The sequence below is a fragment of the Nannobrachium achirus genome (genome assembly GCF_963921795.1).
Source record: "Nannobrachium achirus genome assembly, chromosome: 15".
Classification (NCBI taxonomy): domain Eukaryota; kingdom Metazoa; phylum Chordata; class Actinopteri; order Myctophiformes; family Myctophidae; genus Nannobrachium; species Nannobrachium achirus.
Genome location: NC_137822.1, coordinates 44979195 through 44997266, shown reverse-complemented (window position 1 = coordinate 44997266; position 18072 = coordinate 44979195). Strand labels below are relative to the sequence as shown.

The window sequence follows — 18072 nt, the reverse complement described above, 5'->3', positions numbered from 1 at the left end:
CTTTATTCAGCCGTTTGTTGTAAAAAAATCGTCATATGGTGTGACATGAAAATAATTGTTCATAAAATGAAATTTGAGTACATCTTTCTTAAGTTACTCACTTTATCAAAGTCCTTTATCATAACTAACCTGTGATCCACTATAGTTCTGTGAAAATCAATTAAATCTGTATATTTTTTTCCTGCCAGCCCACGGCAGAAGGATCCTAAAGAGACAATAAGGTGCATAGCCACACTGGGAGCCAAGGCAACATTTTATTAACACCAATTAGTGGAAACAGAACTCAGCATTCAGGTGAATTGCTTGTTTCCGAAGTCTCCTGAACTTGAACACAGCATTTTGTGTTGAACAAATGTATTTAGGAATCATGACGTTACACCACATCTCCACTAGCTAAAGAGTGCTGAGTTGCGCAACTCCGAAAATAGCTGATCTACAAGCTCTCGCAGCACAACGCGTTGAGAGCCTGTAGATCAGCTATTTTCGCTAGTTTTGTCTCGGGTCCTACCTTAACACTGTCCAGTCCAGTGAGTGAAAGTACAAAAGTATTAGATCAGATTAGATTATACATTTAGACTGTATTGTACATGTATTGTATTGTACATGAGGGTAGCAAACCGGCTGCCTTGTTGCGGTTCTGCTATGCCACAGACAACCTCCTGCTCTTCGTAGAGAATGCAGTCTCGCCCCTTTGTCTCCTCTCTCCTTGCTAGGTCATTGTTTAGTTTCTCCCTGTACTTTCTCGTTCTCTCAGCACTTGTCATGTTCCAGCTGACCAAAGAAAATGGAATGTATAGTTTAAGACAAAGAGAAAATATTGTTTAGATTGAAACAATATGTTAAGGTTTCTGGGAAGGGGTTTCTGCTCTGTCTGATGAATTTGAAGTATCACTGAATTAAGCTAAATTACATTTTATGTAAAAAAGTTTTAAAAAAATGTTTAAATGTACAATAGAAACATGGGACTTTGTTCTTTATTGTTATATCTGTAGTTAAATACAGTATATATCATATGGTGTGACAATCAAGTCATATGGCGTGACAAGCAGACATGTCACACCATTATGATTAAGTGTCACACCATATTACGTTTTCTGCATTTAGGTTTACCTTGAGGCTACTAGGTACACATTAGCATGCTAACAACATGCTAGCTATAACAAAGCAACCTAGATCTACATGGAATTATGACCAAAACTTCAAATAACTTAAGCTTTTTTTAATGAAAAGGTGTCACACCAACAGACATCCAGAAGTGGTGCACTTGTCAAAGTTTCAACAAGATGGCATTTCATGAAAATGTTAAAATCATAACTCACCTCAGACACCTGTCTTGCAGTTGTGCTGGGAGTGCTGAATAGCCTTACAGAAGAAGGACCTCTCTAGCCAATAGGTGTCCAAATAATTGCCTGTTTAATTTTTCCAAACTAGTGTCACACCAAATGATTTTGGTTTGGGGGACAAAATGTTTTTGATCAGAAATGACTGAAAACATTATGCTTTGACTTTGAAAAGATATAGGCTCACAAATAGACATTTTTTTTTGCCTAAATTCATTTTCAAATGATTTTTAGCAATTCTTTTTCTTAGTTTTATTCAAGTTCCCACTTTGAGAAACAAGGTCAGGACAGTCACACCATATGAGTTTTGCCATGTTTGGTTGAAAATTCTGAAGAAATGAGGAATGAAATGTTTTAATCTTGAGTAAGTTCACATAAAGCTTAATGTCCTGCACAATATTCAGAAGGTTTTTGACAAATATATTTTTTATTTATACATGTTTGACACCGAGGACAGCGAAAACGTTACGTCACGTCACCCACCCATCTAAATAGAGAACTAATTTAGTGTGTGTGTGTGTGGGGGGGGGGGGGGGGGGGGTGTGTGTGTGTGTGTGTGTGTGTGTGTGTGTGTGTGTGTGTGTGTGTCAGGAGAACATCAGAGTCTACCAGATGTGAGGCTGATGGTGGTTGGAGGAGACCAGGGTACGAGGAGTTGGGCTGGATGTATCATACTGCAGGAGGAAGTGTTTCCATGGAAGGTGACGGTGAGTAATATTATATGAACTTCATGTTTTAATGAATGACCTCAAAGTCATAAATAGATCAAATATCAATGTTTTATGACGATTATGTGAAAGTATGATGTCATGAATGATTGAGCAACCATGTGACTGTTACAAACAGCTCAATTTGTAACAGAGAGGAAGCTCACACAAACCAGAACATTTTTCAATTATTTTATTAGCTAACCCTTTACCCTTTCCAAGCCACGGGGAGCCCCTTAATATTAAAACCGGAATATACCGGACATCTGAGCAAGGAGTCTCAGCCGCGCCGTCTTTTACCGTACTGGGTCATTAAAAACGAAATAATTGATTTTTATCCGAAAATCGGCGATCGTCTAACCTTCCCTAGTCACCACTCGTCCATCGATAGCTCATGGCTGCTCTGACATGAAGCAGAAGTGACGTCAGGTCCTTTCCTTCTTCAGGCTTCCTTGCTGCTGTCCGTTTACTGTTTAGACGATTACATTAGCATAGCTGGAGTGCTAAGGGCTAAGCTAGCCAAAATGCTCACGACCGTTCAGTCATACCTGGACCATATGCTTGGATTATATGCACACGGATTGCGCACGCGAAACGGACGGGGAGACGATGCCTCGGCCTAAACCTCCACTTTATCCCGATGGAGATCCAGATATTTATGGTGAGCAAATGACCGGGGGATTGAAAAAAAAGAAAAAAACAACGGCGCGGTTCAAGAAGGAGGGGTGGCGGGCTCATGTTTATAAACATAATATTATGTCTCAGATCATAATACAATAATAGAAATGTCACGGCTAATCTACCAACAACCATTCTATTTCGGCTGGCGAAGTGTTAATAAACAAACTTAACAACAAAATCATAGAACATTATGGAAGTCAGTAGTATCAGTGATGTATGCAAGTGTGTGGATGAGTGTAACATGTGTGGGTGTTCAAATCATACTTAAACTGAAACAAAAGAGAAAAAGGGTTAGTGTGCTCCCAATGCTGGAGCCCGGTGAGAGAGTGTGAAAATGGCCCAGTAGCCCCTTATATAGAGGCAGCACCAGGTGGGCCAATGCATTGCTTTGCAGCCAAGCGTGTTGTAAGCTTGTAGATCGGCCTTTTTGCGGGTTCTTGTCATTCTCTGTACGCTTCAGATACTGTTAGGTCTAATTATTCTATTTAGTTAATTACAGTTTATTTAATGTGTGTTACTGTGGTGCTATTAGACAAAGTGTGTGTGTGGGTGGGGGTGGGGGGGTTTCTTTATTTAGGACAGAATAATAATTTAAATTATGCTTTGTCTTTAAACCTTAGTTACATGTATGACACTTAATAACTATCATACAGTAAACCTCATATTCCAGACTTTACTGACAGAATGTGTCAGACAACAGAGACGAGTTGCTGACAGAAATGTGAGTGTGGTGATCTGTCCAGACTGGTCGACTACACCTCCATCACAGAAGATCAAAGATGTCCTTCTACACGGTGTGACTCTGTGTTCTCCTGGACCCCATGCTGTCCTGGTCAATGTTCCTGTCTGGTGGAGTTTCTCTGAAGCTGACAGGAGATCAGTGGAGGAACACATGGAGCTGCTGGGGGACAGAGTCTGGAGACACGCTCTGGTTCTGTTCACCACAGGATGGTGGCTGGGAGAGAGACGTGTTGAGGAGTACATAGAGTCTGAAGGAGAACCTCTGAGGTGGATCCTGGAGAAATGTGGCTACAGGTACCAGGTTCTAGACTGTGCCAAGAAGGACATCTCAGAGGTAAAAGAGCTGATGGAGAAAGTAGAAGACATGGTGACGAGGAACAGAGGACACTTTGGACCGTCAGACTCCAGAGAAGACAGGTCTGTCAGAGACACAGGACACCTCAGGGAGGGACATGAGACAAAGCTAACATTTACTGCTGAAGAATGGAACAGACGAGAAGAAGAATGGAAGGAGGAAGGTAGAAGGAGAGAGGATGAGATGATAGACAGGGTGTTGAAGTTTGTGGTGAAGGAGCCAGAAGAACCAACCCTGCCAGCTGTCAGGAGACGGCAGAGCATCGACTGGATTCCTCCAAGCTGTGAGTATCAATTGATGTGATTACACACTTCAATGTGATCATTTAATAGTGATTTTTGTACAGTAAATGTAACATTGCTTCATCACACACACACACACGCGCATACACTCACTCACTCACACACACACACACACACACACACACACACACACACACACACACACACACACACACACACACACACACACACACACACACACACACACACACACACACACACACACACACAGTGAGTGGTGGTATATTAATATTGATAACAGTAATAATCAGTATATTGTTGTGTGTTGTCTTGTGTTGCAGTGAGTGGTGGAACTCCATCTGAAGCAGGAAGTTCATACTGCTGGTCACCTGACAACGTTATTGATTGGCTGATGAAGAGACACCATGGACCAATGGCGTCCTCTTCAGGATATGAAAGTGAAGTTGCCAGCCAGCTTGATGTGATGAGTGTGAGAGATGAAGATGATTCATAGATATGAAACCAGACAATTAAAGGGAAACTATAGGTAACTTTAAGACTATTTTAATGTATATGTATATACATTGTTTAGCAGTATTTCCCTTTATCAGTCACTATATTATTGTGCTGGGGTGTTTCACATCCCCCTGGCTGTATTCTGGTTCTGTTCCACTGTTTATGTTGACATTCATCCCTTGGAGGGAGGTTGTTGTCAGGGGGAGCTCAGCCAGAGCTCTTAATTGCTCCCTTTGAACGTCAAAGGGGTTGTGCACTGAGGTAATTGATTGGGCCATAAAGGTGTCAAGTGCTCGTTAGCTCATTAGTGATCTCTCTAATCTATGATTATCAAGCATAATTATAATATAATAAAGTTATTAATATAATAAAGTATATGACATAATCAATTCAGTAGTAGTAAGTAAGTAATTATTCGAGTACTTTGGAACTTTGGACTTTGGTAGAAAACTGACTCCATCCACAGACAAGTGAAGAGACAAGCGCACAGAAAATAATTAGAAAGCACAGCAAAATAAAATCATAATAATGCAATGATTAACAAAAAAACTAAAGTATGAATCATGCCAAAACCTCATATTAACATACATGTCATAACATTGATGTTTAAATCATTATTCTGACCGTCTGTAAAATGTAAATCCATCAGATTCATGTCGATTTAAGAACTTTTATCACAGTCACAATGACGTCATTTACAAAGTGACACCTGGTCAAGACCAGACTAAAGCAGGATAAAAACATAACAACATGAACCAAAGAAAATAAAACCTGAAATGTATTCTACAGTATGTGTTTTAAAAACATAAGCAGGACAATTATATACACCCCACTTCCCCAAACGTTATACTGTACATTTTTCCATTCTCGATTTTTTTTTTACCTGTTTATTTGATGTTTTCTTTTCTTTTTTTCCCTTTTCTGCATACAGTAGTATTATATATTTGTCTGTCATTAACTCACTTACTGCCAATTTAAAATGCCCCTCGAGTGGCACTAGTGCCAGAAGCCTCCATAGACTCCCATGTAATTTATAGTGCACAGATCATGCATGCCCATGCACAGATCATGCACCATGTTTGTGCAGGCTGTTCACAGCTTTCAAACAAAAAAAAAAGATTGGAAATCCGTTCAGGCATTCATGATTTATCAGCCATAATGTTTTCTTCAGATGTAAACAAAAATGGCTGCCATGTTTGAAAGATGGGGTTGTATGGGGGGTGGAACATGCAAAATCGCGATTGAAATCATGTTTACTAGATTTAATTGGGTCCAAAAAAAAAGTAAAAGTCGCCCAAAGTCGCTTGGCAGGGAACTCCATAGTGAGAAAGTTGCTCTAAAAGTCGCCTGGCACTGTATGAGTTAAGAGTTTAGATGAATTGAGTCCAAAGGACCCCGATGGAAACAAGCCATAGTGTTTCATGGGTTTAAAATCCTCCTAACAGACCTTGTATTGAATTGTACTTTACTGTGCTTGTCTTTGAAAACTGTTAATAAAATATTCAATCAATCATCAACCAATCAATCAAGTATTTTGGTCTCATGTTGTTGCCATGACACCTGCTGGCTGAAAAAGCCAATGCAGGGCTTCAAATACACATAATTCTTCATGGCATATCTTTTAAATAAGGTCATTTTTTTCTAGATAGTTGTAGGTGATTACACTGGGAGATGTATTTGGAGTTATAATTATGAATTTATTAATTAAATAAACACAATCTCAACACATTCAAGGCTTCAAGGAGGGGTGAATAATTGGTAGAACAAAGATAATTGCTAGAACAAAGTTAATTGGTAGAACAAAGTTAATTGGTAGAACAAAGTTAATTGATAGAACAAAGTTACTTGGTAAAACAGAGTTAATTGGTAGAACAAAGTTAAGTGGTGTTAATTGGTAGAACAAAGATAATTGGAAGAACAAAGTTAATTGATAGAACAAAGTTAATTGATAGAACAAAGTTAATTGATAGAACAAAGTTAATTGGTAGAACAAAGTAGTGTTTTAAGTCTTTTAATGTAACTGTCTGGTGTTGGGGAAACAAAGAGTGATGAAAACAGAGCAATTAAAATGAAGTGATTTTATTTGTGTGTCTTTGTGAACAGGGTAAAAGAAGTGTCATTCAGCATCTTATTTACACAATGTCTATGACATGGATTTACATTCAGTTCCAATGAAATAATCTGATAAACAAACAAAAACAACCTTTCTAGTAAACATGTTGGATTCAGGTGAAATGGCCTCCTGCCTCTGATCATCTGGATTAAAGCAGACATTTAGTCTGTGAAGATGCTCACCTAGAATGACATTATAATGACATTATGTCATTAAAATGATATGCATATTTTTTTTTTTTTTCTAAAAATTCCTAAGACAAAAATGTGATTACAATAAATGTACCCCCATTGATTCCGGATGGGGACCCAAATGCATTTGGGTCTCCATCCGGAATCAATGAAAAAAGAAAAAAAAAAAAAAACATTTTAAGGGTGACCTATTCCTTTAACATTAATGTTCATGTTCATGTTAACATTAATGTTCACGTTACTGTGACATGATAATGATATGCATTAACATTAATGTTCATGTTATTGTGACATCATAATGATATGCATTAACATTAATGTTTATGTTAACATTAATGTTCATTAACTAATGAGGAATTACCCTGTTACCGCCACAGACACTGGGGTTTTCCGTCAATTCCTTCAATTCACCCGAGGGTGAGAGTCTGCGGGTTGGGACTGACTCGTGATGGTTTTTCGAACCGGGCGACAGGATTGACTTACTGACTGCTACCATCGTGGCTTGGGGGAGTTGGTCCCTGAGACAACTCCCCCACAGTAAGATAGCGAAGCTATAGACAATCCCTCAAATATGGCCATAGGCCCCTGTGTGACCCGAAGGTTGCACTGTTCGAGGAGAGGTTGTCCCCAGGAGGGGGTCCTCGCACGGCTGACTTCTGAACGCGGCGTCCCGTTTGGGCGGAACCTTCACCCTGGCCCGAGAGCTTTACGGGGAACATTAGGCCACACTCTTACCCACTAGAGGGGGCACGGCACAGACAACGTCTGAGATCCCCCGCCTCAGGGACGGCGGACCCTAACGCAATGTGCACTTCGAGTGCTTGGCACCTCGTTCCTCCCATCAGCCGTACTCCTCAGTCCCATGACCCCCATCCCAAATCCACGTGGACCGCTCCACGTGAAAAAGAAGGCCAAGGGACTCTTCCCGTGCGTCACTGTTGCAGAGGGGAACAAGAAACTTGAACGAGGAGAGGGAATGCCCGACACATGGCGCATGCCATGCGAGGGGGCCCTCGCATGGCTGGCTTTGTGGATGCGGCTCCCCGTCTGACCCGGAAGTCGTCAGGGGACGTTATGCCTCACTCTGCCCGCAAAGGGGTATGGCTCAAACAAAACCTGAGATCCCCCGCCCCCAGAAGGAGACGGGAGGACCCTAGTTCAATGTGCACTTCGAGTGTCAGCGCCTCAACCACTCCACCAGCCATACTCCTCAACACTCCAACCCCTGTCCGCTCAGCGCGAGTGGGAGGCTGGAGGATTCCCTCCAAAGCACAATTAACACACGGTTTAGGACACCAATGATGCGATGCGAGCTCTGCGCTCACATCACATGGCCCGAAAGGGCTCCAAACACGGAAAGGCAACATCCGGCCGCACCCGTTGGACTTCAGTTAGGTGATACTCTCCCCCCCCACGCGACATGTGGCTGCAAACTGCCGGTGCCCACCCAAGGTGGGTTTGCCGACAGGGCTAAGCCATCAGAGCACGGGGAGGTTCAGATTACCCTTCATCAGAACCTCAGGCCGACCGGCCGACCAAGTTGTTGACCCCGCCTAGAGACGGGGTCGATAATCTAGGGCAGGGAGTCAGTCAAACCGCAATGACTCCGGGGAATACGTTCCCGAAGTTACAGATCTGACTTGCTGACCTCCCTTACCCGCCATGTTCATGAATTGCCAGTACTTTTTTACCAACACCCCAGAGCCGTAGGAGGCGTCTACATTTCTATGTCTATGTGTGTGAGTGTGTGTGGAGGAGGGGGACTTCTACTCAGGGTCTTACCCGTATGGATGAAACATCAGGTCACATGATCCTCTGTGGGCGGGTCCTACGGCTGGCCACACCCCTTCCACCACCATCCACACTCCCTGGGTGGTCAAAAACACAATCTGCACAAAGTGAAAGAATATTAAATTATACTGTTCCCTTTCGGCACATAATATACTAGTAAGACGCCTAAAGGTGGAAAAAAAAAAACTCGCCCTAAAGGGCCTCCATATATGGGCATTCCCATTATGAAGTCCTGTTAGGGGAACCACAAAAACCCTTTTATTTATTGCGACCGTAGGTCGCACTTACTACAGAAAGCTCCACCAGGTGTCCGTCTGTCCGTCACACTTTTGCCCTGCTCATATCTCCGCAACCGTTGCCCCGATCCATGCCAGATTTTGCACACACACTCCTTACCTGCCAAACTACAACCTCCAAGGACCCCCGGAGCTCCAGGGACCCCCAGCTCCCTCGGGGACCCCCAAGTCAGTCAGTCCGTCACACCTCACACGTCACACTTTTGGCCTGCTCATAACTCCACAACCGTTGCCCCGATCCATGCCACATTTTGCACACACACTCCTTACCTGCCAAACTACAACCTCCAAGGACCCCCCCAGCTCCAGGGACCCCCAGCTCCCTCGGGGACCCCCAAGTGTAAAAAATGAGCACATGTGCAAAAATTACAAAATGACCACCCCAACGGGGCTGCTCACGGGGAATTCCTGGGGACCACCCACTCCTCGTGCTCCAGAACGGATGCAAAAGTGGTGACGCCCCCAGTGGAGGACCCCCTCCACTGCAGTTCACATAAAATGCCGTAACTCGGGCTAGGAGCGTCCGCGAGAGCCGGGGCCGGTACCTATTCGTCCGCCTAGGCAACGCGGAGACCCCACCCCTCATTTCTCACATGGCCCTCTTCTAGCGCCACCTGCAGGCCGATTTTTAAAACACATTTTTGGACACTGCTCCTACAGTTTTTGCCCTAAAATCACGAAAATCGCTACACAGTATGTCTACACTCATCCCATCAACATGAATCTGTCCCATATAGCGCCACCTTCAGGCCGATTTTTACAAACACATTTTTGGACACTGCTCCTACAGATTTTGCCCTAAAATCACGGAAATCACTACACAGCATGTCTACACTCATGTCATGAACATGGCTCAGGAAGATTTTGGAAAAACAAATTTTTGCCCCATTTGTGGAGATAAGTGACCTACGGTCGCTTATCTCCCGATTAGGGAGTCTTACTGGTGTTATTTTGATCTCCATATATGGGCATAAAAGGGATTCTGTTAGTGTGGATACCCTGACATCACAGTGATCTCAGAGCGATGTCTTATAATAAGATCAAACCAAGTGTTACCCACACAGACAGACAGACAGACTGACGGTCGCTAAAAGGCAGCAATGTATAAATGTATAAAATATAATTTGCGTAAAAGCATTATCATTCCAGTTATTCCATTCCATGGATCTCTGCTGGACAAAATATCATCACACATTAGCAATGTCCATTGCTTATACTGCTTTGCGTATACTATTGTTTTCATGTCGGGCGGATATATCACCGATACGATATGATCCGATATGACCAAATAAGGCCATATCGGCCCATATATCGGTCGGACACTACTTCTGGGGGTCCCTGGAACTAAATATTTTAAGATGGGGGTCTGTAGCCAAATACATATCATTTTGGGGGTCCTTCACATGAACGTTTGAGCACCAATGACATAAAAACATTTAAAGACTTGCACAAATTTTCAAGATTTTTCAAAACTAGCAGATATACAAGCTCACAGCGAGGCACCTGTGAGCTTGTATATCTGCTGTTTTTCAATAGTTAAAGCACACAACAATGTGTAATAATAATCTGTTCCCAGTTCCCCCTCTGAAGAACATTCATGGGGGGCCTGCAGTGAATCCTTGTACCCAGGGCCCAGGATTTGGTGTGACACCCCTGCCCACAAGACAGCCAGTGTTGCACCCATTCAGCTGTTTCCACGGGTCAAAGGTCATCCACATAAAGGTTAACCCTTTAAGACCTGGAACCACTTTGAACATTATTTTATGATCTAACTATTACAACAAAGCAGATATTTTTCGCTGCAAGCTTGTATGTAGATCAGCTTTTTTTTATTTATTATCGTGACATGTTTTGCAAATCTTCTTCTTGATGTTTTGTATTTTCAAATTCATGTAATTCCGGGGGTCCTTGACGTGGAAAGGTCAGAGATGAGAATGACTGATTTAGAAGAAGGATATACTGTAGAAGACATTTATAGAATCGGGTCAAAATGTTGAAAGACTTTTTCACCATTTATCAAAAATAGTGGATCTACAAGCTCACAGCGCAGCACTGTCTGCTATTTGTTTATAGTTAGCATATTACAGCATAACATAATGGTCAAAGTAATGATGCGTTCCCGGTCTAAATTAATGGGTTAAACAACATACGTAGTAGGGCATTAACAAAAGGTCAACAAGTCGGCTCAGTCGACTTCATTACACAAGTCGACTCCCACAGAGAAAGTCGAAGTTGAAAAAAAAAATCACACCCGTGTGAACTGAGCGGTGGTCGTGGAGGCTGTGCAACAGCACTACTGGGTGGGTGCAGCGGGTTAGTGTGCTTTACAATGCTGTAGTTTCTTCACACACTCTAATTTATTTGACCCTAAAACATTCAGTTTGTTAATAATAATGATAATACTTGACCACACATGCTGACCCACCCTTCCCCCCTGTGTGTGTGTGTGTGTGTGTGTGTGTGTGTGTGTGTGTGTGTGTGTGTGTGTGTGTGTGAGAACAACAGCGCCCCTCCCTTGACATGTGTGGTCAGAAAAGGTACTGCATGCTTGAGGCTACATACACGGACGGCCGGACGGATACCCACACACACGGCCACGTATAGGAGACGGTGTGACCACCGCTCAAAAATACTATTGAAAATAGCAGATCTACATGCTCACAACGCCTCGCAAAACGCGAGGCGTTGTGAGCATGTAGATCGGCTATGTTCACAATTTCGGACAATGTTTAATTTGTAATTTTAGAGGTACTAAAAGAGGTACTTAAATTGTCACTTTATAAATGTGCAGATACCCTCTGTACACTTAAACTACCGGTATATGTCGGTTGACACTGACATGAATCCAGAATACACTGATGATTGTGCTGTCAAATGATGAAGCCATATGGAATCTATGAAAAGGTTGTGGGGGTCGCTGCTTCATCTCTCTCTCAACTAAGGGGTCCTTGGCCTGAAAACGTTGAAGACCCCTGGCCTAACACATGCGACAAACCATTCATTTGATTTGATTTCATATCAAACACTATACAAGTGTAGTCTTACCACTCTCTCTACTTCGTCCTCAGAGGAGCCTGCAGTCATCTTGGTTCTCCATACAGTACGTCTGGCCAGTGTGCTAAAAGAAGACGGCACAGCATATAAAAGACAGCAATGTATACATGTCCAATGTAAAACCATTATCACTCCAGATACCCACACACGCACACATGCCCCTATCCATAAACTTCTTTGCATTTGTTTTTTACTATTTTGAAACACATTTTAAAATACTTCAAATAGCCAATTTACACAGACACATTGTGAGCTTGTAGATCAGCTATTTGAACAGTTCTAAAAATAGTAAAAAACGCACTATATATATATATATATATATATATATATATATATATATATATATATATATATATATATACACACACACACACACACACACACACACACACACACACACACACACGATATTGCATCATCTGATGCATCATAATGATGCTTTGTAGCATGCTGAAATAGTAAAATATCTCAAAACACAGATTGAACACAAAAAATAACTCCAGGTTGTGTTGATCTTGTCCCAAACAACAATAAAATAAGATCTGGTTGTCCCAGAGGTGAATTGGGCTTTTAAGGCATGGAGGAAAATAGAGCCCATAGTCTATGAAGCTGTTCTGTGACAACACTGGCATTTTATTACCTTGCTTATTATTTATTACTGACAGGGAATGCTTCAGTTGACCTGAAGCATCTGCTGGTCATAACAAAAGAGACCAGTATTCTAACTAAGTATTTTGGAACACCTCCAACAATCATAAATAACTGTGCATGATTAACTATATCACATGCTCTAGAACATTGGTTCCCAAACACTGGGTCGGGACCCATCTGTGGGTCACACAGACCAATATCTATGGGTCTCGAATGTAGTAAATAAATAAATATCCCAAAAGGCAAAGTTTCATGACAGTACAGTTCACTCCTACAAAGTCAGCTAAAAGGAAAATCTCATGGCTCATTGAGATCCTTTTTAACTCCTTAATAACATTGAATGACAGACATATATAAGTACTATGCAAGTACTATGCAGGCTAAGTTTACTGTTACCAGTTTTCACTGCCTTTAAGTGGCTTTTCAGAGCGGTTTTAAAGGAAGTTAGGGATTTACACTCCTTTAAGGCCTTCGGTAGGGCATTCCTAGCCGCAAATTGCAACACTAGATTTTTTTTATAATCGGATGAATCTAGGGTTGCAATACCTCCCATAGGGAGCCAATGCATCAAAACAGTTTTTTGCTATCTGATTGTATTAAACGACTTCAAACTCACCAATATTGTGGCTCTATGGAAAGCATGGAATTTACTCTTTCTATCTGCAAAGTGTTTGTTTCAGAAAAATTCACAGTAGACATGTTATGAGTTACTTTCTATCCAAGAAATTTGGTTCAGGTGATAATTTTTTCAAAGTCCTGGAGTTTGGAAGCGCTCGTGGAAAATCCCTCAACGGTCCTGTGACCACCTGGTTCTAAATGTCACATAATGCAGGAGGCAGCGGGACATGGCGTTATAGAAGACAAGCGCTTCCGAAGTTCAACACTTAGAAAATAAACCATGTCTGCTCGGATTTCTTGACAGAAAATAAATCATAACAATTATACGGTGGATTTTTCAGAAACAAACACTTTGCAGATAGCAAGAGGAAATTCCAAGCTTTCCATAGAGCCGCAATATTGGTGAGTTTAACGTCGTTTAATACAATCACATAGCAAAATAACGTTTTGATGCATTGGCTCCCTATGGGAGGTATTGCAACCCTAGATTCATCCGAGTATAAAAAATCTAGTGTTGCAATTTGCGGCTAGGGCATTCCACATGTTAGCAGTATAGCAACAACAACAGGCTTTGTTTGGGCCTAGTGGTATACACTAAACTTGATTGATTTCTCTTTGGTCAGGACTCCAATAAGAAGTATAAGAAGTGTGTTATGGAATTAATCAAGCATACATCATTATTCTGTGTGTTTTTCTTACCAGTAATTATTCACAGCTTCTTCTCTTCAAAACAACCTGGCAGGAAGTGAACATTACAGGACAGGATGCAGAATTCTGAATATAAAGAGTAGTGTGTATTGTGCCCTCTGGTGGGAACAACATGCAACTACACCTCTGTCCATTAGGTTTGTTATCCTATTTGTGTTTCTAACCACACTCCCATTACATGGGTTACCAAACATCTACCACTCTTCCCAAATATATATATATATATATATATATATATATATATATATATATATATATATATATATATATATATATATATATATGTGTGTGTGTGTGTAGCAGATCTACAAGTGCACACTATGTGGCGACATGGTGTGTGCTTGTAGATCGACTATTTTCAAATAGCCAGAGTTTAAATAGGGGTCAATGTATGGTTTGTGATAATAATTAAAATCTTCAAAGTAGCTGGTCTGGTGGTAACTAAATATTTCAAATAATTGTAGTGGAATAAAAAATAAAATATTTGCCTCTGAGATGTGGTGGAGTATAGAAGTAAAAGTATTGAAAATTGGAAATGCTCAAGCATAAAAACATGTACTTAAAGGTGACGACCACCCATTTTCAATATTGAACTATGTCATTAATATACCTCAGAGGAGTTGTGTGGAAATAGAAAAAAGTTCCCCCCCTTCTTTGTTGCCTAGAACTGGAGGATTGATTTTGGGGTTTGTATTGTACAACGGTGTGATGTCATCTAGTTGTACTTTACAATACAAACCCCAAAATCAATCCTCCAGTTCTAGGAAACACAGAAGGGGGGGGGGGACTTTTTTTTTTCTATTTCCACACAACTCCTCTAAGGTATATTAATGACATAGTTCAATATTGAAAATGGGTGGTCTTCCCCTTTAAGTAGGCCTACAGTACTTGTATAAATGTAATTTGTTATTTTCACTGCAATTCATAAAAGCCAGTAGTCCTGTGTTCCTAATTCCTATAGCCTATAGTCTGGGTATTATCAGAATAATGTCACATCTGTGAATAAATTCCTTACCAAGAAATGTCTTCACCAATGTGTTTGTAAAGGTGTCTAGCAACACATCTAACAAAGTTTGAAATTCAAAATCCCTAGGACAATTTTTTGACAGCTAGGGTTAAGTTTGGGTTCCATTCACGCCTACTATAATTACTTAATTCAAAGTAATAACAATGGACAATATGACAATACAAACATACATTTAGACCTTTTATTTCCCGTATTCAATAGCAGAAGACTGTGTTTTTAATAGTGCAACACCAACACAACACCTTTAATATTTCAAAACCCTTTTAATAAAAAATAATATACAATTTAAATCTTATTACATCCCAAAATAACTCAGCCTTAGAGTATAATAGCACTGCTATTGTAGCCAAAACCTGTTAGTTTATTTGATCTTTCAGTTTAGTTTGATGAATATAAATCAAACTAATTTGACAATGTTCTCATCTTTCTGTTTAGTCTTTGCATAAATCAAACTAACAAGACAATACTATAATGAACAATTAGATCACTATAGGCGTTATATTAGCCTACCATACATTACTGAAGGTGATTTAAACATGGACATAGGCCGATTTATTCTTTTATAAAAAATATGAAATTAACCAATGTAGGCCTATAATATAGACCTATGTACCAGAGCAATATTGTCTTTCCAAAAACGACCAAGTGTTTTTTTTTTCATAAGTTATTGTTATTATTATTTTTTAAATAACATAAATATCAGTCTCGAAGAGAATAAGATGATGGTTAAAGTATTATTTGTCGTTGACATTGTGTGTCCAAAACCATCACTTGTCATGAAAACCCTTTTCCGACGTATCCACATTATTTATTCACAAGCTCTGGTTAATAACTGCATTGGTTCAATATAAAAACAAAAAAGAACACAGACACACCCAGATCTACAAGCTCACAGCACATTGTGGTCAAAAGAAACAAAATAACTTTTAACAATGCAATACATAGTTACGTTCAGTTTGAATGAACACATCGCAAATCTTGTATGGGGGGGGGGGGGGGGGTCCCTGGAACAACACATTTTCAGATGGGGGTCCGTGGCCATGCATTTAAATGGGGTGTCCTCCTTGACATGAAAAAAGTTAGAGAACCAACTGATCTAGAGCAATGTTTCTCAAACTTTTCCGGCTAAAGTAATCATATTTGAACTGGCAAACTGTAGGGAGTGGAGGCATCACATTCAGTCTGAGTCGCTTCCACAGATATTTATTTTCACAATTTCTGCTTCCTTATGCTATTTGACCTTTCAGCCAACGTTTGACCAGTTTTTAGTAAAATGTGTTGATTACTTTAGTGCATTAACGGTCCTTTTTCTTTAATTTCTCCTTAAAACCTATAAAGACCTGGAAAGCACCTGTGTGGTTACATTGTAACCACTTTAACCATTGTTTTATACTTTGGCTGTTCAAAAAAATAGCAGATCTACAAGCTCATAGCGTGGCACTCGGTGCCGTGCTATGAGCTTGTAGATCTGCTAGTTTTGAAAAAAAAAAAAAATCATGAAAATGTCTGCAAATCTTTGAATATGAATTTCTTTTAAAGCGAACATTTTTAACTCAAATCTTTTCTTCTTCAGGGATTTTGGAGATGGGGGTCCGCAGCCAAATACATATCAATCTGGATGGGAGTCCGCAGCCAAATACAAAAGTCTGAGAACCACTAATATAGAAACATAGTTTCAGAAAACTGTTAGGATTTAGAAGACATTTTTAGATTCGGGTCCTCCGTAGGGATGGGACGATATGAAAATCTCACATCACGATTATTGTGACAAAAGAAATCGCGATTTACGATATTATCGCGATAATCGAAATCCATTATCCTGGGGCGGAACATTTGCCAAAATAATTGCAGATCTACAAGCTCACAATGTGTTGCAATGCGTTGTGAGCTTGTAGATCGCCTATTTTTTGGCAAAGACGTTTGATAGAGAGTGAACAAAAAGATTGTATCAAATATGTATATTATAAGTACCTTTTACCAATTATAGAGGGTTTAAGTGGTGCCGGATATGCAGCTCGGCAAATAAAAGCTGAATTGATCCCAGTGCATGACGGAGGACGATATCAGGATACATGAAATCTCCACGATACGATTATCGTGAGTGTTTTTTATCGCGATAAACGATAATATCGCGTATCATCCCATCCCTAGTCCTCAGTTCCAAATGGCTTACATTGTCACTTCACTGTCATCTGGGGACCCCCCTCTCCCTTCCCCCAAAATCATGTGTGGACCATGGGGGGGTCCTCCTGTCCCACACAGGTTGAGATCCACTGATCCAGAGCATGGTGGGTGCTGTGGGTGGCGTGATGCCAGTCCAGGGGCGCCGCAGAGTAATCTGACAACATTGGGACTTCATCAATATCACTATCCACTATGCTTAGTAAAACAGACCTGATGTTCACTGTACTTGATGAGTTCTTTTTTCCATCTACGGCCAACACTCTTCACCAAAAATAGCAGCTCTACAAGCTCACAACGCGTCACAATACAATACGGGCCCCATTGGGGTGTTTTTGTCACAGTACATTTGCACATAGGCGTGAAATTTGTCCTATGCATTTTACCCATCCTATATAGTCGGAGGCCTTATGGTTTTTTCGCGCTAATCAGTCTAAAGGCGCCAATGGGAGCCAACTTGATTTGGCTGCTGTGGCGACCCCGAAGGTCGCAAACTCGGGCGCCCTAGCTAAATCATTAGACCATGCCCTGGGCTACATCTGTGCAAAATGTGGCGCTTTTAGACTGATTAGCGTGAAATTACCATTCTATCTCCCTAAGGCCCCCGACTAATAACAACTAGAAGCAGTGAGCAGCCATTGGATTCTACAGCGTTAGGGGAGCAGTTAGGGGTTCAGAGTCTTGCTCAGGGACACATCCACACATAGCTGGCCAGGCCGGGAATCGTACCAGGGACAACCATTGGCTCTGGCTCCCCAGCCACGCTCACTAACCACTCAGCTTTGGCCACCCCCCACGCGTTGTGAGCTTATAGATCGGCTATTTTCGGTGAACCTTCCCCCCAGAATAGGGATGCAGGG

The 18072-nt window shown here is 41.1% G+C and overlaps 1 protein-coding gene across 1 annotated transcript in view; it reads left to right on the top strand.

Moving 5' to 3' along the window:
* The window catches only part of LOC308299289 (GTPase IMAP family member 6-like), a 7307-nt gene extending 961 nt beyond the window's left edge, over positions 1-6346 (top strand). The window contains exons 2-4 of the mRNA XM_080743034.1: positions 1932-2047; positions 3399-4107; positions 4408-6346. Of these exons, the coding sequence (XP_080599160.1) occupies positions 1932-2047; positions 3399-4107; positions 4408-4580 (998 nt within the window). The 3' untranslated portion in view covers positions 4581-6346. The remainder of the gene's footprint in view (positions 1-1931; positions 2048-3398; positions 4108-4407) is intronic.
* The last annotated feature ends 11726 nt before the right edge of the window (positions 6347-18072 follow it).